This window comes from Apostichopus japonicus, chromosome 20 (genome assembly GCF_037975245.1).
Source record: "Apostichopus japonicus isolate 1M-3 chromosome 20, ASM3797524v1, whole genome shotgun sequence".
Classification (NCBI taxonomy): domain Eukaryota; kingdom Metazoa; phylum Echinodermata; class Holothuroidea; order Aspidochirotida; family Stichopodidae; genus Apostichopus; species Apostichopus japonicus.
Genome location: NC_092580.1, coordinates 14,050,032 through 14,071,797, shown reverse-complemented (window position 1 = coordinate 14,071,797; position 21,766 = coordinate 14,050,032). Strand labels below are relative to the sequence as shown.

Genomic DNA, 21,766 nt, shown 5'->3' with positions numbered 1-21,766 from the left:
TCAGAAATCTCAATTTCTTTTTTTAAAACTACTTTGTCTAATTATTGTAATACTGGACACTTTGTGCCAATCTCAGGATTGCATCGTTATAATAATTTGGGCGGGGGGGGGGTCAGGTAGGGAGGGAGGGATGGAAGATGATGGCTGGGTCACAGCCGAATACCAAAAATGTTGGCTGGGGTGCATGTGTAACACTGGTTAGGAAACTATAAATGTGTCGAACATTCTGCTCATTCAAACTTCAACAAATGTTGAACATTCTGCTATATGTGGTGTTGGAATGTGAGCATGTATAATTGTTTATACACCTGTTTCCTAAATTGATATTTGTACACAAAGTTTGAAGTTCAATGTCTAAATAAACACTCACCCCCCCCCACACTTTTCAACCACTTCAGAGTTTTGAGCCTGAAGTAAGGATCACTATAAACCATTGGTACCTCAACGAAACATGCAGGCATTCCAGATGATATGCTTTGACACATGTATGCACTTCATCAGACCTTTATAAAAGAGTTCAAAAGTTTTAGTAGACAAGGATTACGTGGATTCATATTTTGCAATTTACATAAGCTATCCTTATATTTTGAGGTATATGACTTGAGGAGTTTTCAAATCCTTAACAACAGCTACTAAAATTTGGCAGAAAACCTACACTGTTAACTTGTTACTTGTCTATTTACACAAGAAAAGAAAAGAAAAGAACAAGTACTAAATTTGATGACTGAAAACATCTTATAGTCCCCACCCCCTACCCCAGTTCTAACCCCCACCCCCTACCCCAGTTCTAACCCCCACCTAACCATCTACTCACTCCCTCCACACACACAAACACACACACGCAGAGACACAACACAGTCACCAACATCCCTTACAATTACCAATCAAAAAAATTTACACAGATGCTATCCTTACAAACTATGAACAATACAGAAAAAAGTGCAAAATATTTCTGCAACAACAAGTGGAAGTTTAAGAAACAGTGCTGTAGAGCAATATGAAATCCAGATGCAGCATAGTGGATAATTTGATCTTACTTCAAACAAATCATTAAAGAGATCATGTCCTAAGGTTTAACGACACATGCAGGTCAAATTTTAACTTTAGACACCCTTGAACAATTCCACCTGCAAGCCCCTGTTCTTTTGCTTGCCTACATGCACTGTCCAGAACCTCTTTGTTAAATAAAAGGTCAATGTTAAAATTCCACAAAACTCAAGAAATGACTGCATTTGTCAAAATGAAATGATGAATAAGAATGAACCCAGCAACATTCTTTTCTTGGAAATATTTGCATATATAACACTTATGAACAGTGCTTCTGGTACAATGGCCAATTATATCAAACAATTTAGTTTCCATGGCATTCGCTGACTCCGTTCTTGAAAATGAAGTCAAAAGTTTCATATCCATTGTGTTTAAAGTTTTATTTTAGTTTCAGAGGGTTTTTTCTTTTATTCTAATTGTCTTTTGTTTAGTTTAAGGGGTACTTTGGAGTGATAAATCTAGAATGTGTCTGTGAATAAGACAATCAATAAAAGGGCATTTGTTGCATAATGTTCAGACCATACACAGTTTACTATAGCATAAGAATGTAAACCTAAATCTAAATCCATTTGAGCTAGAGTTATTGAATGTAGGTATGATTTATACTCATCGTTTACATCTATATTTAAAAATTAGTCTTAAAACTGTGACTATTTCTATGGAATTTTCTACAGTCTTAGGTGGTACACCTCACCACTGGAGAAAACATTCTTTTCCATTTAGTAATGGAAACTAAACAAATATGCGAGGTGTTGGTTTCACATTGAGGTGGGATACTTTTGAGAAAACCTACTTGTTCAAATAAAGTCTCACAGAAGCGAGCTATATTTAGTCAGAAACAAAGACCAATGTACCACTGTAGACACTTAACAACGACACAGTTCTACCGAACTGAAATGGTCTTTCCAGATGGTAAAAACACCAAAATGAGTTTAAACTAACCTTAAAGGATTAACCACCGGACCTGAAGACTAATTCACAAGACATTCGGCTTCTCAAACATACGCATGTGCAGTTGCTTAGCATCTTAATATAATGACCTCCTGGGCCGATTATTATATGTTATACCATGAACTGCAAGTAATAGTCAAATAGTTGTAATGTGTATACTGTACAATGATGATGACAGTAATTTTGCATGGTAAATAACAGTCCTCGGGAAAATATCGCAACCCTTCAGAAACCTGATGTGTTTTAAGGCATGGAATACAACAACGGTTTCTTTGTAAGCTTTGTCTTTTCACCTCTTTTTCAGTGATTTATGTTCAACTTTCAATAAAAATTTGTAACAGAATATGATTTATCCCTCAAGTCTGAACTCATCATATATATGTTTGATATTTTGATCGCTTCTGTCAACCTAATTTTTCTTTTACAAAAAAAGCAACCTTTGTCTGTTTGAATTTTACTGTCTTCTTGAAAGTAAAGCGAGTTGTGTAAATAATTTTTGACATTATACTTATTTATACCCGGGATTTCTGGGGCCAGAGACAAAACATTAGCTGGAAGCAAAAAGCCAGAGAGAATCAAAATTTCACTAGCCCTAGATGGAGCAATGAGTAGAGTAGGTGGTAGGGGGCTCGAGCCTAAGTCGTTTAATACGGGGCAGTACATCACGATTATTGAAAGACTGTGAGCCAATTTTTTTTTTTTTTTCGCAGGCCATATTGATATCTTCATTCGACCAGACTTGGCCTGCAGGCCGCCTATCCAGAAGCCCTGCCTCATGCCCTGCTCTGCTTAACTTACTATCTGCTTGACTTACTATCTGCTTGACTTAATATCTGCTTGACTTACAATCTGCTTGACTTACTATCTGCTTGACTTACTATCTGCTTGACTTACTATCTGCTTGACTTACTATCTGCTTGACTTAGTATCTGCTTGACTTAGTATCTGCTTGACTTACTATCTGCTTTTGCTTACTATCTGCTTTACTTACTATCTGCTTGACTTACTATCTGCTTGACTTACTATCTGATCTACTTACTATCTGATCTACTTACTATCTGCTTGACTTACTATCTGCTTGACTTACTATCTGCTTTACTTACTATCTGCTAAACTTACTATCTGCTTTACTTACTATCTGCTTGACTCACTATCTGCTTGACTCACTATCTGCTTTACTCACTATCTGCTTTACTCACTATCTGCTTTACTTACTATCTGCTTGACTTACTATCTGCTTGACTTACTATCTGCTTGACTTACTATCTGCTTGACTTACTATCTGATCTACTTACTATCTGCTTGACTTACTATCTGCTTTACTTACTATCTGCTTGACTTACTATCCCCTTGACTTACTATCTGCTTTACTTACTATCTACTTTAGTTACTATCTGCTTTACTTACTATCTGCTTTACTTACTATCTGATCTACTTACTATCTGATCTACTTACTATCTGCTTGACTTACTATCTGCTTGACTTACTATCCCCTTTACTTACTATCTGCTAAACTTACTATCTGCTTGACTTACTATCTGATCTACTTACTATCTGCTCTACTTACTATCTGCTTGACTTACTATCTGATCTACTTACTATCTGATCTACCTACTATCTGCTGTAAATACTTACTATCTGCTGTAAATACTTACTATCTTATGAAGATTTACGATACTGCAGTGATCGATGTCTACCACATCACCGTCTACGGTCGGAATCACGCCGATGATTGGATGCCGGTGACCGTGCGAGGATTCCCGCCGCGAGGGCTCAAAGAACTTGTTCAAGTTCTTGTTACCCTCGGTGATGAGTTGAACTAGGGAATGTTTGGCATCTTTCTGGTGTTGAACTGTCAGTTGATTTGAAAGGATATCTCGTCTAAGCTCGGCAAGTTTCTTGAAAACGCCTCTCATGTCAGGTGGCTTTCTGGCTACAAAATTAGGATTCTGCAAACAGTAATAAATTAAATAAATAAATACATCAAAATAAATTGCAACTTTATTTCAGAATGAAGAATTTGAAAACCTGGTTCAAAGAATAAAAACAAGTTCCCCAACTTTGAAATCAACATTTAACATTTTGCCAATGATCTTCTTGATCAACTTGATTTGGAAGTTTGTCAGTTGTAATTTATCAACAGGTACAGTAATAATATATAAATAGTATCCGCAAAATTCCCAAACACATTTCCACTTTCAATTCTTTTCCTAACCATACTTAAACATTGCCAAAACAAGTATATAATACAATATAATATACTACAGTGCCATGCATACTCGTGTAGCATATACATACATTATAATTATGGACACTTCATATTTTTTCAACAGTATTTTACAGTCTCTGCATAAAAGCATTGCAATAAATCATTTTGAACCTGAAACACAAATCAAGGTCCCCTATCTATTGTAAAAAACCAGTCAAATAATGCGCAGATTTTTTTTTCCGGATTAATTCACAAGGTAACTATTTATTATGCAGACTCTGCACATGACTGATAATATTTCAGTCTAACAGCTGGCGTATTGAGTACCGTGACTTTGTCATAAAACAAAAACTGCATTCATTAATAGGATAGAACATAAAATTAATGTATTCATGCTTCCGTGGTGCTGTTTGATTCAAACAATTTGGATCAAGTAAAGCATAATCAAATGTGAACAAGAGTGGTTGAGAAATACACACTATAGCCAACCTCCCCTCGACACCGACCCCAGCCCCCCCCCACCTACTCCATCCCCTCATGAAATGGAAGCATTTAGGAGTGTGGTAAATTTACAGTTTAATCTTGGAATTGTGTCACAAAAATTCCACCAAGTTATTTATAAAAAAAAAAATTCAAAAATTTCACAGTGAAAATTTTAATAATAAAGTAATAAAAGATTTGTACAAAATAAGAAAACATCAGGGCTAACTTTAGTTGGGTGCTCGAAAGCTCAGACCTTAAATGGCATCCTTTGAATTATAAATCGAGGTCAGTCTGTTTTACAGTTTTTCGTCTGACATCCTTTTCCCAACTAAATGAACCTGTGTCTAAACAGAACAAATTTTTAAGGACTTTCTTTTCCGGCTGTCTTATTTTACCTATTTGGGGTATTTATAGCTCACAATGCAATCTTAAAATTGATGTGTATACAACTAGTTGTTCAACAGACATCTTCCCAAAGCTGATTTGGGTGTCCCAACATAAATTTGGTTGTCCCAGACAGCCAGTTGTTGTAAAGTTGTTGCCCTGCAAAATCATACATCCCATAATACATGTAATGTCCACAGCAATGGCCAAGTCAAAACCAAAAACATACCAAACACCTGTTGTCCATTGTCTTCCTAAGGTCTAAAATAACCATCATCGACCTTTGACACATATGGGAACCTAAAAGCTAGGGGTCTTCAATAAATAGCCTACCAACAAAACCCATAACAACATGTGTCTATCTAGCCCCAAAGAATTAGTTCACATTTTACCGTGTCTAACTCCCGTATAATTTCAGACCACTCTTTGAGTACAACCACGACCTCTTCCAAGATGGGCGTTTTTAAGTGTGGATTACTTGCTCTGTAAAAAGAAGGAAAGGAATGAGAAGAAACGTTATAAACAAACGTGTAATATTCATCATATATTATTAATACTGGCTACTACATAAGTGTAAATGAATAATGGAATATGCTAAACAAGTTACAAAAAAAGTAACTATTTTTAATGAGCTCAGAGAATCAAATATGTGGCTTAACCTGACAGATGACTCTGTTTGACCAAAGATACAGAGTGCACTTTTCAAGGAAATTGGCCAGCATGTTCATAGCGTTCAGCTAATGATCGGTGGCGCTAATTTTAGTTTCTACATTTGTGCTAGGAAAATTGTCGGAAACTGCAAGCATTTGAAGAGATTAATATATGTGTTTCAAATTGACTCCATATTTTGGTTAATTATATCGGCGGGAACACATAATATAGAAGTATGCACTATAATATGGCAATTTAAATTCTGTAAACGGGTTTAATGCCGAACATATCTTGCTTGACTGACAGTTGAGATCCGGGACCAACACTTGGGGGGGGTGGGGGGAAGGAGCCCATAGACATCAGAGACTTGGTTCAATGAACTGCCTGAACCTCCTTTCGCGACGCATCAGTACAGGAGATAGTATTGGGTTGGGTGTATAATGTGTGGAGGGCTGGAGGTGTGGCACACACAAACACACACCAACACCCTTCTCTCTCATCATGTTTGCAAATAATTTGAAGAGACAACAACCCTCTGACTATAACAAACAGCACCATCGATACAGCCTACTGTATGATGTAGTGCCAAGACTTCCACTTTATGATAGAATCTCTCACAATTATAACTGATTGCAAAAGGAAGTGAAAACTAAGTTGATAACTAACATACTTTACCCCCCTCCTGTTACAATGGAAAACTTCCGTCCCCGAATTACCTCCATAAATCATAGACAAGTATTCAGCAGAGACTTTTACGACAGTTTATGCCAAAGATCATATTGCTAAAGAAAGAAATTTTGAGCGGTATTGTACGGTACAGTTAAAGCGACTACTGTGTATACTGTATTTACTGTATCTAGTGATATATAGGGTGCTATGTATAGATAGTGGGTGCTAAGGTTGTGGGGAGACCGGTTAGCGAGGAACTTTGTAAAAACTGTATTTACTGTCTTTAGTGATATAAAACTAACCAGCTGTACAATTAATAGCTACATAATGGCCACAACGCTGAACCAAATGGCACTATTCTCAGCGATATTGCTAATAATTTAGTCTGTGATCTCGAGAAGATTGTGCTCCCAGACTTGATACAGAAACCAGGGAGTTGCTAATACAGTAGAAATAGCAAAAGTCTCGCCTGCAGCAACTCAAGTTGAGCGTGACACTTTTTCAATGAATATTCGTACCATAAATCGATGCTTGATCTTTGTGAATCACTTATAATTTATAGGCCCTTCAACCAACTCAGTGATAATTCAGTTTTTTCAACCTGTCAGTACAAAACCCGGAGTGAATGAAAAATCGAGATCTACGTGGCAGTGCCCTGTTGTGTATGAAGTACGTAATGAAACTTCCTGGCAATTCTTAAAGCATTTATTCATTCTATATTTGGGGCGCTGTAGCACACAGACCCATAAATATTGCTGTCATCCCCATGGGAACCGTGTAAGGTTCAAGATTTAGGTAACAGCTAAATCTGGCAAAAGGATGCAATCAGTTATTGGCATCCCATGGGACCAGCAAAATCTACCAGGAAAGCCTGAAAGCGGATTGGCTGCACTTTGCTATTACTAAACATTACATACTGTAGGTACTGTACATTCCAATGTTTCTCAACGTTGCTGAATGTGCCTTATAATGTTTCATAAAGCAGGATTAAATGCATAGTATTCATTTTAAAGGACTGCTATCAGCTTTGGAAGTTGACTTCATGTTTGCTATTTTTCCCCTCTCTTTGAACCCATTCCCTTTGTTGTAGAATAGGTATGGTTTTAGAATAGTTATGGTTTCTGTAACTGATAATATCAACTTTCAATAATTACCTAAGGTGACCTCCAAACAGTAACCGCGCATCCACACTTGGAAATGTACCAGGTCGTAAATTAACCACGAAAGCTTTAATGTTTAACGTTGAGAGTTTTGTGTTTAATTTAATAATAAGCTGGCTTTCTAGTGGATCCCTTTTGATCTGAATGTTTCCGAAACAAACCTCAAACGAAAGGGTCTTTGTTCTGGCTGGGCAGCCTATTGTTGATATTAAAATTCAGTCAAGTCGAGACAATGAGTGGTGATTGTTCTTCCACATATATCTAAATGAACTTGAACAAAAACATACTCACATGATATCACATGTTACATGACTCACCTCATCATATTTACTGTACCCTTAAACATGTTTCAGCCAGTATTGTTTAAATCAGGCTTACACAATTGGTCGAATTTTTTACTGTTAAAGTGATCTTGTTAACAGAATACTTGCTTTTTAATCCAATGATTTAAAGAAGATAATATTGTAACCTAAATCACCTCTGTGCTGTTAAGATGATTTTTCATTTGGTGTGAGTACCCATCAGGGGTGCAACCATCATTTTTGTACTGCAGGGGGGAGAGGGGGATTAATTAGGATGTCATGAAGGAGAGGGGAGTCCCCTATCCATTTTGAGAAATTCTGGTAAATATGGAGGTTGTGTAGATCTATACAAAATGCAGCAGTTTAGGTAGTACCACACGTGTTATATACTCCTGAACTTACTGGTTTGGATAATTACGAGTGACAAGCTTACCTGCCCACTCACAACCTAAGCAACCGTTCTACCGTGCCTACCATGCCTACTGTGCCCCAGTTCGAGTCACTCCAAAATTAATGTATGTCATCCAGTTACAGAGTTGTTGACAATTAACAATTCAAAATCATGGACGTTAAATATAAATCTAAGAGACTGCCTTCGGTCAGCTTGCCGCTTTGATAAGCCAATGAGGCTTCTTTGCAAGTTCCTGCTTGCAGGAGGATCTAACATACGTTCATATAATGTCCTGGTAACCCTTTAACACTGTGCCCCTATATGACCGGCTCCCAATCAAAAATATGCATGTAGGCACTTAACATGGTAGAACAAGAAGGAAGGGCAATGACCAGGGAGCAGGTCATAGAGGGCGCACAGTGTTGAAGGGTTTCCAGAACATTGTAGGCACGGTGGAACGGGTGCTAAGGTTGTGAGGAGACAGGTAAGCGAGGAGCAAAGTAAATACGTTACACTAGGATTTTATTGTTACTGTATATTGTCTATGCCAGTGGAGGGGATTCCGGTGATAGTCCTGAATGTCACTATGAACAAGCTGTGACTGGATTCCTTATAACTTTATTAACTTAAGACAAAAAATGAACTTTTCTAAATGAGCAAAAAAACTAAGTAAAACTAAGTTTAATACAAGTTCGTTCAATTTCTCAATCCTGTCGCAAAACATCCGCCATTTTTATGGGAATGTAAAATCTACGATTGGACCAGAGAAAGAGCAGAATATTACTGATATATTGTCAATGTTTTCTACAGTTCATAAATATTCATAAGGCAGCAGTAGACTTTGTCACGATTGATTTACAAGTTAACTCCTGACATTTTCAAGTTTCAAGTCCCCTTCATGCAGATACGTACTGTATCAATTATAAACACAAGGTGAAATTATACATACAGGTCATATAAACATGAAACCAATCTTTTCCAACTTCCTCCAAACCAAAACGAAACTACAGAGTACATATATATTTAACTACAATGGATCTTTTTACTGATGATGATATCATCTTTCAGATCGCCATTTGCAACTGTTTGCAGGTTTCACATCAAAATGCCTCGCCTCGGAAATGGCTAAGCAAACAGTATGTAATTCAAAACGGGGGCTGTATCGTTTGTGTCTATGATGGCTAGATGTCAAAATTGTATTTTGAATTGATCATGCGCTATCAACACAAAAAATCCACTTATGTTCCATTCAGTCTGAGACATGGAAAAACTCTAAACACAGGAAGCAGTTGTGATATTTTCGTAGTATCCTTTCAGTTTTTGTGTCCTTATTAATGTCTGACCTAGAGTACATTATGTACAGTATATATACCTTAATGACTAGCTGTGACCTTTAAATTTATGCTGATAAATGAAGAGTTAAGTTGTGGCTGAAGGATTCCCCCCCCCCCAAAGAAAATATTTCATTATAGTTACTGTGAAAGTTTTAAAAATTGTGTCATCATACTGTCTTTATAGAGCACAGCAGGAAATGTTACTGTACAGGAACTTTAAAGTACTAAGGTTGGAAAGGGATGTCATCTTTATTAAAGGAGCATTGCAAGAGACAAAATATGACTAAAACAACCTAATACAGATGAACCCATCAGGCAGGCCATTACTGTCTTAAAACAGGTTCAAACTCAGTAACTGGAATCAAATTTGAAAAACCTTGTCATCATTTTCAGTCAGAAAGAAGCATATATGTAAACTGTTTTGATCGAATTTTGCTGACTAGTAACTACCGAAAGAATGAATTTGGTATCTTGCTTACAAAACAAAATTGAGAATTGTCATCAAGTTTTGCTTGGTATATGTTTATTTACTGACCATTCACCTCATTACAACTTTAGCAGGAATTCTGATCTGTAAAATCTGAGGTAAAATGTCCCATTCAAGTGTTATGTTTTTGTACTTAACAACAACCATCTTGAACTTAAAGGTGACTCCAGAATGAAGGACAGAATTGCTGTTGCATGTAACAAATTATTTTATTTATTTATTTATTTATTCATTCATTCATTTATTAATAATTATGTGAATTATTCCCAGAAACTCACTTTCAATTGTGAAATACTTGAATGTTCCCAATATCACCGCATTAATTCCGAATGCAATCACCTGATACAACGACTTCATTAATTATTTGATTCCAATTTATGCTTTTTTCGACCAAAAAACAAACAAAAGTCTGACAAAGGTATTCCGAACATTAATGTGGTAAATTTCTGGTGCATGTGAACTCTATGTATTAAGGGATTTAGCCAAAAGTATCAAAGGCCATGTGCATAATGAGTGCAATACTGCAAGAAAATTGCAACAGTAGAAAGGCTATAGGGTATGGTGGCATTCATAAATTCCGATATTTTTTATTCCAGTCTGCATGAAGTACAGGTGCACCTCACATACTTACCTTAATTTCTGCTTGGTCCAAAGTGAAAATCCATCACAAATTTGCTGAAACTAAACATGTTTGTCTCAGTGTTTCCACAGAAAGATATGTGGTCATTTACATACTACCATACAGACCATCACGTGCGATCGGTCAAAGACAGGGACAGACTGGAGCTTAAATGCTACCATCTAAGTGAGCCAACCGTGGCAGGGCTGGGGCCTTAATTATACAAGCAAAGGCTTTTTGGCGCCTCTGGCGAAAACTAGCATCTTCTGTGACCATGAGGAAATTAGCAGGAATCAACCCAGTGGCATTCCAATAACAAGCCACTTGTCATTCAGCCTTTGAAGAAGATTCTGCTAGGATCGAAACATCAGGCCCTCTTACTTTTACACATTCTCTTACATAGGCTCTTTAGTGGATAAGCAGTTTGCTAAAAGGTTTAGTTTTATTCTAATCTAATCAGTTAGGGACGGTCAAGATCATGGCAGCTCTACTCAGTACACAACTAGACACATTGGGTGGAAGAATGAGGAGGCAGGTTGACCGGAAGTGACCAGAGGTCACCATGCGAGGTCAGTGTCTAAGGTTACCAGGTGACTCTAGACAGGGTCGAGGTAGAGTGCAGTTGCTGTGGTGGAGATAGGTAAAGTGAGGAAGCAAATTAAATATTACTTACAGCTGTGGCTTGTCTGTGGTTGGAATCTTTACAATGTGGACGTGAGACGCTGGAAATAGTCCCTGTGGGCAAAAGATAGAGATATTAGGTTTCGTTTTAAGGCGAGAGTTAGTACGAATACATTTTATATTATTCATGTATCAACGACAGTGCAATGGAAACTCACATTTTGTTTCTCTATCTCTAATGTGTTTCCTTTCATTTTCATTATTGGTTAAGGCCACCCACAATTCCCTAATTATTGCCAAAGATCTCTCAGTAAGTAAAGAATAAACAAAAAAACATGAAGTCTGCAAAAAGTCCAACCGCATGACGTATCTGTGAGTATAATGTGAGTACAGTAAAACTCTGATTATCCTAACTGAAGGTAATCAATAACACTAGGCCTCTGTCTTTTTTATTCTTGAACGGATCGGATAAAAGGTGTTCGGATAATCAGAGTTTTACTGTACTGATATCAGGGTACTCATAATATGGTACAGTATGTTCCAACTTGACACGGAATACTTATACACTGTGGTTGGACAGTATGTTATGGTTTAGCTATTAATGCTTGCTGCCATTGGTCACCACTGATCACGAAAGAATAATTCCATAAAACCACAAAACCGGTGCTGTGGCCGAGTGGATAAGGCGGTGGCATTTGAAGCAATGAGGATTAGCAATAGGGAGGTTCGGGGTTCAATTCCCGGCCGGGTCATAGTAAGGTGGGTTTTTCATCCAAGAGCAATCTACAGTTTTCACATGTGAAATGACTTTCTAACTTGAAAAGGATCTAAATTTGAAAATCTGATTGGAAGCAACCTGACGTGTTAGTTGTAATCCATTAGCCCTTGCGGATTCCTCTCACATTTGTGGTCACTTAAGCGTCGTTAAAATAACTGCTGATTATTATCATTATTATTGAAAAGGCGGTTAATAGTTTATTACTATTTATACAGTAAATATGGACTGTCGTCAAGATTGTTAACACCACATATGACCTTAGCCACTGTTACTTCCCCGATGTACACAGGAATGATGAGAAGCATTAATATTCTTTAAGCTAGTTTGTTAGACTATCATAAACTACTAAATGCAATCAAAATCTGCCATTTTGCTTCCAGTCAGTAGCTAGGCTAGGGTAGGGTAGATCACAGAGCGTGTATCTCGGGGAAAGTTAAAGAGTGGAATGAGGTAAACAACTTTTTTATCCAAGAAAAAAAAACACTTTAACAGTGCAAGGCCAGAAAATACAAACAGTGAGTCATCGTGACAAGGCTTTGTTCCAGGAACGGTGACACCATTGTGAAAGCAAATAAATTTTCTGAAAATTTAGTCTATTTTTACTTGTGGACGTCCAAATATGGTCTCCTGTGGACATTGGTTATTACTTTTAAAATAAAAAGGTATGATACTGTAGAGTGGACTTGGTTGCGAGGAATGAGGCGAAACGGTTATTCACCATCATATGGTGTACGCCTTGCGGTAAAGTGCAGGGACTTTTACAGTGCTTTACTTTTGACGAGGCCTGTCGAGTGTAAAAACTGGACCAATTCACAAGATGCTGTACATACACATATGTTGAACAAGTGCTTTAAGTGTGCCATATGCAATGACAACTATCTGAACAAACTACTTTGAACTTTGTCAGAAGTATGAGTACTATGGTATCTCAAGTGTTATGCAAGTGGAGTGCTTGTCCAAAATCCAACTTCCTGAAGTAACAGACTTTACACGATATGAAGTAAACATGGAAGGTTTAAAATGTAGGAAACAGGTGTGTGTATACATGTGTGTGTGTCCGCAACGGTGCATGTTCTCCCAAATATGATCGCGTGCAATTTAAGGTTTCTGTTACACTGTCCTTTGAGTACAGTATATAATAATCCATGCAAAAGTCCTTCCCATAATTATTGTATTTCATACTATTTGATTTTTTGTGTACTTTAACTTATTAAATAAGATTAATTGGATCGGCAACTTAACTGGCTCGGCAATTTAATTGGCTCGGCAACTTAATTGGCTCTATAGAACCTGTTTGCTTGCATCTAAAACCTAATAGTAAATAATACTAATATAGCCTAAACACAATATTGTCAATATTGTTGAAATTTATCACAACTAACAAACATAACAAATTTAGCCTTCTTTGATCACCATTCAGTATATATAGGAACCAATAGCACAGGGAAACAGTACAAAATGTACTGTACAGGTGCATTGCTATGGGAGATTGACAACACAGTACATAATGTTTAGAGACTGAAAAAACTGTCTGGAGATGGAGGGTGACAACAGATGGTCCTGATGGGAGGGGGGGTGGCAGTGGGAGGAACTGGGAGATGACAGGTCAGTACCCTAACGTTTGAGGAAACACGCCATTCGTTTTCGTGTATGTACATGTGTCTATCCTGGTTTCCATTAGGTACTGCTATTTGTAAGCCTTCTAGCTGTGACCTTCTAAAGTAAAAAGCAACAATACAGAGTGGTTCTACTTCCTTCCTGTCATTTAATTTGTTGCAGAATGCACAGAAATCTCCCGGCCAATTCCTGATAAGACAAAAGCTACCAGCCTATATATACCACTTCCAGCACCACCTCACATGACACTAACAGCTATGGTATGCTTCAGTAGTGTTTCCTCAAAGAACCATATATATATACTGTACGCACATTTTATTTAAAGCAGCCCCCGCAAACTTAAAATTCTAGACATCGGCCTCACTATAATAAATAGTACAGTAAATACAAGTTTTTGACAAAAAATAAGTGATTGATAAATATGTAGTTGAAACGCTCTGTGTTTCAACATTTCTTGTCAAATGTGGGTTTATCAGAAATTCTGAACGTACGTCAACGTTATTCAGGGGAAAACTGTCAACATAAGTCTACCAAGGAGTAAAACAAACATGGAGTCCACAAACTATCCAAGTTATAAATTAACCAGGTGAGACTCTGCAAGGGTAGGAGGATCGTTGAAACATACTGTCAGGAGATCAAAAAATTAACAGCAAACTAAATACATTGAACCATGTTTTGTTTTGTTTTGTCATATGACCCCTTCCCTTATCCCTCCCCCCTCTCTTATCCTTTCCCCCAATTTTTGTTTTGTCAAGTTCAAAACTTAGGTTCACAGATACAGAAATGTTATATACTGTGTCCTTTGCGAGTGCACTAAATAGGATATTAAAAGGGAACATTATATGTGGTTGTAGGTTTATTTCAGGACCTACACTATGACCACATTAGATACTTCTGATATAAACATTGTCAGAGCTGTACTGTGTACAGATACTGTATGTAATCTTAAATAGGTCCAAATTTCAGTTATTACTCAGATAGGAAACTTTGACGTGTATTTCAAACAAAGAGAAGTGCTTTCACTATACTAAACGAGTAAATTGCCAAACAACTAAACGACCTAATTACTTGCAGCAAATTTTAATCAATCACAAGTGTCATAAAATATCAATAAAGTTGTAATAAAGTATAATGTCTTAAAACATGAATAATGGAGCCAGTAAATTAAAATTCATCACTAATGATCCCAAACATGCTAGATGGTCATTATTAATGGTCACTAATGCTCATATTTCAACAAGCACAGTTTATGCTTATGTCACCATCATAGCATTCTGCGCAATTGTCACATGTTAACCTCTTAATGAACCCTTTTCTCTGTGTCTGGAAATAATACAGAGGATCAGAGCCTCTTGGAAGATACATAAATGCAAAGATTCTAGCAATTTTTAGCACACTGAACTATGTGGCTAATACTGATGCATGACCTTTATGGGTGCATAATGCATGCAAGAACATGCGTGCAGCTTTATAACAGAAAAAGAAACTTGGCCAGCCAGTGGTGTGATCGCTTCCATATCCCCTTTACTTAACTTCCTGTATACAGTTTACAACCTTAAGGATTCATAATAAACCATACTGTAGATCTATGCTTATTAATAACAGCTAAAGTCAGTACACTGTCACATAAACACAGTCAAAACTTTTTTTATTGATTCTTGCAGAGGCTCGTGCAAGGTTGAAATATAAAATGTGTACAGTATATAGTCCTGCCCAGTCATATTACAGTACATAAACTGAAACAGAGATTCTTAGAGTTTATTCCTTTCAGGACACAGATATTCAAACCCATATATCTTTGCTACTTATAATTGAAGGTGGTTATAATCACCTGTCTCCTCCTCTCTACTACTGTACTGGAAACGTAGAAAGATTTCCCCACTTTATATAGGAAGATATATACTACCGTATGGCACTGTTACGAACCTAATATTATCCTACTGTTGTTAGTGTGGCCTAACCAACTCGGCAGTTCCATTCTTTGCCAGCAAAAAAGGTTTTGCCAAAGCGACAGATAATCCTGTATTGTGGATTTGAGTTTTTGCATATCAAATCTACTTCGTAAGCTGAAACCGTTCCCTGTAATAAATTGTTATTTTAGATTTTAAATGATGTTTTCGTTTATAAATGCTCAGTGAGGTTCGTGAACAACCCTGCAAATGAAAAACTCTCAAACATAAAGCATGTGCAGATAGTTAACCAGTTTACAAAGTTAAACTTAAGTTAAACTTAAACTTGCTTCAAGTTCGCCAAGGTACTTGCTTTTGTCATTCTGTGAAATGTTTGTAGAGATATAAAACCTTGCTTATATTGAGGTTCGACTAACCCACAAGTCACTCGCCAAAATGTCGAGCGTAGTGCATTTTCTATTCGCCAAAGCTAAAATTCTACTCGCCAAATGGCGACCGTATTGGTTGTGGCCTGGTTATTACTAAATAAGGTTAGATTCGTCCCAACACCCCAGTACCCAGAAACGTTGTAGCCGAAGCCGAAGCCAAAGTGAATTAGTCAGGTGACACATCAGGAGTCTACTGCCCTCGTTACCTTTCGGGAAAACATTTGGTAAGTACTGTAGTTTTGATTTTTCGTTTAGGATTAAAAAGGAACTGACATTCACGAGCATCCTGTATACTGTATTCACAAGAGGAAGGAACGGGTATCAGGAAGAATAACATTTGAAAATTTATCCTCGTAGGGTTCAGCTCTAATATATAAGTCATGCACAATCAGGTTGAGTGAAAACAGTTATGTAGTACTGTAAGAATTAATACCTCAGACAAATAGATCAAAATAAGTAAAGGAAGACCATGTACAACGTGTAAAATTAGAGAGGTCAAGCTTTCCTTCAGAGGTACTATACACTATAAGGATGTGTGTGTCTGTGTGTTTGTGGGAGAAGTGGGGGTGGGGGTGGGGGTGGGGTGGTGAGAAGATAGCCCACACATGGCCAGTCACTGAACAGATGTCAGTGTTGAATGGCACAGTTAACTATATTGTTCTGGACCTATACAAAGGACAGAGTTCAGTAGTTGTCATAGGGCTAGAAGGTAAGGAATGAAGAACACCAGAATTACATGGATTTTAAAAGATATAGAATGTGCAAATGACCAGAGGGGGATTTCTGATATAGTATCCAGAAATCATGACACTTTTGTTAGCACTCCGGATCAAAAAAAGAGGGGGGGCGGGAGCTACGGGGGGTCATCCTGAGCCAACCAGTTCACGTGCTGTACACAAGTCAGAATTGATAATAACACTTGAATTTCAAGTCATGTGAGTATTTTTTATAGCCCGGCCAAACACACTGTTATCTCTCCTATTGCCTATATGCCCTAGATACATATCAGTACATATCATTGGCTGGAGATATTTGCTATGCAAACACTTAACAGTTGCTAAGCATATATAATTTGTACTTTTGAGTTGAGTTTGCCAAGAAAAAATATTGTTACCTTGAACTTCTTGTTAAAGGAAGGATAGAGTTCTTAAAGATAAAAATGACCTGCCATATATTCTATTCGATCAATATCACACCAGGAAGAAACAAATTTTAAAGGGTTTGAATTTAAATATGATTTCTCGATAGATACTACATAACTTATTGGACACAAATTTCTTTGTATTGGAGCAAAACTGTTACTAAATGTCTCTTATCAGGAGCAGCTAAAAGGTTGCAACAATGTAGGTCCCTTAAAATGTTATACTAAGGGGGACCCAATCATGCATGAATATCACATGACTTGAAATGAGAATCATGTTATATAATATGACAACCAAATGCAGGCCTAGAGTTTCACAATTTTAACCACTTCTTAAAAACATGCAACTTGGTGGGGGGGGGGGGGGGTGTCAATCGGCAAAAACCATTGGCATTTTGCAAGCATATCTAGGCTGAATTTCGAGGCCTGCCAATGCAAAATTGCAACTTAAAAGAATAAGAATTTCTATGAAAAAGCCAGAGGAATACAGAGTTGCATTAAGCTGATTTACTATACTGTTGTGGATCAACAGAAAGTTTGTTTAAACCTTAACACTATTACTAATTCAGGGAAATGGCCAGACATTTCATTTAGGATATATTATTAGCTCATATTTAAGTTGTTTCCTTTTCTATTTTCTTGTTTGGTTGAAAGTTCAACATACTGGCCGAAACCTATGCCTCTTGCGCAACAAAAACTACTACTTGAAAAAGTTCTTTTCAAATCATGTCACTCGAAAGTAGCATGAAAGTGTTCATTATACTGCTGTACACATCAAAAGTTAGGACGGGGAGTTCCATTCACCGGCATGATAATTAGCTCCATTGTTTCTTTCATGTCACTTTTATTTTCATTTTCTCTACTACTCTGTATATATATACTGACTCAAGTTTCATGTATTTTTAACCACAGCCATTTCTTTTATAGAACACTTCACAATTTAGGTTGTATATACCCCGAGTGGTCACTACAGTACATAGCAGGCATCATTGTACAGAGACATACAGTATATGTATAGTATATTGTAGTGTACCGACAGGAATAAGTATTATCTTGCTCAAGGGAGGCTATATACATGTTACTGCACTGTTTTGACGGCAATGGTGACAGTAATTTTTATGATAATGATTTTTACGCCCGGGTACGGTGTAAATTGGTAACATGTGTTGCGTCTTGGTAGATGGAAAAGTGCATACATTAAGGAGGGACAGGGACAGAGAGGACTAAAAGATGAGTAACATACCGAATTTCCGAAGCCCTTTCGAATATGTTAAATTGTATTTTGATGACTGGTTTGGTAACTATGGTAACTGGGTTGGTAACTACTGTAACTGGTAACTGCAGACAGGGGGCAACTATACGCATCACAATGGGCCTTAATCTGTCAACTGTGTCAACTCAAACATGTTACAACTTTGTCCGTTTCCTAGACCTACACAACTAGTGAAGAGAAAAGATAGTCCAACAGACCTTATCCAGTACTCAGCGCATCACAATTATTTCTGTCCATCAAAACTAGCTTATTTCTAGGTCATAACAAGGCTAAGGTAGATAGGTAAAGAAGACCCGTAAGTGAGGAGTGAATTAAATACTTACCATAGTGCAACACTTTGAGCTGAGGTGTCCATAGTACCATTCTGAGATGAAAAGATGAAAGAGAAGGGATAAAATTATAAATGCAAGTCATATTGTAGTAACTGCAGTTGCAAAACTTGAACATAGCGAAAGACGTTTTTTAAGTAGAAACTGCAGATTGAAACAAACAAACAAATTACACCTTTTTTGTGAGAGAGAGACTGTTGAACAAAAGCGACTCATTAATTAAATGAACACATGCAACATGCAACATGCAACACCAAGGAGTAATCGAATGTTCAAATTTTGCATACCAATCTGTCCTCTTATAAAATACTCTGATTTCCTGTGTTTAAAACTACTATGCAACTTTGCACTTGTATAGCAATTTGCCCATCTTGTATCTTATACTGTACTTAAAAATTAATTCATTTTTAATATGAAACAAGTCTGAGATGATATATGACATACAGTAATATACATGTACAAACAACTTACCACAAACTACCACACACATAGCCAAAATCCTATTAGAAACGCGAATTTCGAAAAAAAAATTTTCCCAATATGAAAAACATGTGTAGACACTTTGGGTGGTAGAATGAGAAGGAAGGTCACTGACCGGGTATGACCAGTCACTGAGGGTGCACAGTGTTAAAAGATTACCAGGGCATACTAGACACGGTAGAATGCGGTGCTAAGGTTGTGGGGAGACAGGTAAGCAGGGAACGAAGTAAATACACATGTATAGGCTGTCGAATGGCAGATTTGACATTGGGACGATAGTGACCTAAGAAATGGTGATTGTGGGTCCCAGTGCAATAATGTTATCACTCCTAAAGGATACGGTAAATAGGAGTGCATTTGTATAGAGACAGGTAAGTGACGAGTGATGTAAATAAAATAAACCAAAAATGTTAAGACTCATGAATCCAATCATAGACAGTACTGTATGATGAAAACTATTAAAGCAAAGGTCCTGACTGACTGACTGAGTGTTGGATATACATTTTATGTGTACATAGAGACAGTATCAGAATGTTATATACATATTCACACACACAGTACTGCATGCTATTGCAAATCTATGTATTAGATAGGGCTGATGGGAGATCGGTACATGCTATCAGTTGAAGGGTACAACAGTAAGCTCATATGTAAATAAGGCATATACATAGCTTCTTTAAACTTGACCTTTAAAAGTATTACTGTAGACTGGGTTATATCTTATCTGTTAAAGCCCTATAGGGTGCACCTATCACAAGGTACGGAAACAAAGTACAATGGTGGGAAGTTCCCCTCTGACGATGATGACTATGTACAGTACATACAAACACCACAAACATATATCCATTTTCCACACAGAGCACTTGGACGTAGTGGACTATTAAAAGCATACACTTTACTTCCTCCTACATACAGTTTACAGTAGCATGTATAATACTGTATAGTGAAACAAACTGTAGTTGTACTGTACCATCCAGTCAGTTTTAAGGTACAGTCTGTGATAAAATCATGTCATGAACAGTAAAAAGGTCACATCCTTTCTATGTCTCTGAATACTTTGAAACTGGGAAAAAAATTCCCTTTCACTGCATTTACCACAACCTTCGAATCAATTCCAAGTAAATGTACAGGCCATAGTCTGTTACAGATGCTTTGGTAATCACAGTACCACTACAACATGTGGTTACATTTTTTCTGCACTGTGGCCTACAGCAGAATCACAAAGAAGTTAGCAAGAGGGCAATTCATGGAGACACTTTTTCACACAATTTAGACCAAATTGACCAGTGACTCCATTTGACCTTAGACCTCCACCCTTAACAATTACATAAGTACTGTTTTAATATTTGTCCCATTATTCTAAAAATATCCTGTGGTTTACTGACTTTTCTAGCATACTCACAAGCAGGTAATGGCGTTTACTCCAAATTTGGGAGTAAAAGACCTCTGATCTTTGACCTATGACATCTCCAATCACGCAGGCACAAGTTTCCATGGTCTAGACTTTTGCTTAAATAGATATATAGGTTACGTGTCAGAGGGTCCGTAGCTTACCCACCAAGTTTGAACTTAATCGCACATTCGGTCTAGGTGGAGTTCGCGACAGACTTTTTCATACAATTAAGGCTAATTTGACCATTTTCCATTTACCGTTTCTGAATTCTCAAAGTGTCAAAATTTATTGAGAAAACAATTTGGTATGGTCACAAATTGATATCACTATGACCAAACTTTGTATGTACAATAGTTATAGCCCCAACTAGTTATAGCCCCAACAGTAGAACAATAGTGCTGAGGTTGTAAGGAGACAGGTAAGTGAGGCGCGAAGTAAATAAATGGAGACCAGTGTACAGTACAGTAGACTAGATATTTTTCATCTTCCAATTTCTTTTGAGCACTTTTAATTTTCTTTTTTTAAGTTACAGTAATTGCAATTCAACTGGTTATCACTTAAAAGCAAACTTTACATCAGGAAAAGAGTAAGTTACCCTTGTACCCCAGTAGTTTAAACAACAAGTCTGGTTTTCTGAACCACAAAATAAACTAGCTTTTCAAACCACAAAATGAACACTCCATGAACTCATTTAATGTTTTCTGAAGTCATCATTAAAATCAAACTAAATAGTAAATACAAAAGCATATCAAATATAATTAAAAGTCTAGGTAAATGAGTTAAAACTTATAGAATGAAAAACTCAAAAGTCAAAAAAAAAGGGTCAAGTGTACTGAACAATGGGGATCCCCAGCCACGCCTTGAATCAACAGAGGGCACCGTCATATCAGTCCTCTTCAGTTCCATGAAACATGAGAAGCTGGTAAGAAATCCCTTCTGGGCAAACTGCTGTACTTTCAAACTAACCTATGGTCTGTAGAACTCATAACTAACACAAGGTTTGGCAACAGTACAAACCACTTGTCGTGAACCAATCAGAAAGCTTCTTTGAGGTATTTTCTATCACGTCAGTGAAACTGACTTTAAGCTTCAAGCATCAGTAAAATTGT

General features: G+C 37.1%; 1 protein-coding gene across 15 annotated transcripts in view; it reads right to left on the bottom strand.

The window, feature by feature from the left end:
- LOC139961968 (dedicator of cytokinesis protein 3-like) overlaps positions 1–21,766 on the bottom strand; it is a 105,012-nt gene that overhangs the window by 74,451 nt on the left and 8,795 nt on the right. For all 15 annotated transcript variants that reach the window (XR_011791107.1, XR_011791108.1, XR_011791109.1 and 12 more), the window contains exons 3-6: positions 18,779–18,819; positions 11,361–11,422; positions 5,467–5,557; positions 3,654–3,947 (exon numbers count right to left, since the gene is read on the bottom strand). Coding sequence is in view for 12 of the 15 variants with exons in the window: in XM_071961709.1 (XP_071817810.1) it covers positions 3,654–3,947; positions 5,467–5,557; positions 11,361–11,422; positions 18,779–18,819 (488 nt within the window). In the remaining 3 variants the exon portion in view is untranslated. The remainder of the gene's footprint in view (positions 1–3,653; positions 3,948–5,466; positions 5,558–11,360; positions 11,423–18,778; positions 18,820–21,766) is intronic.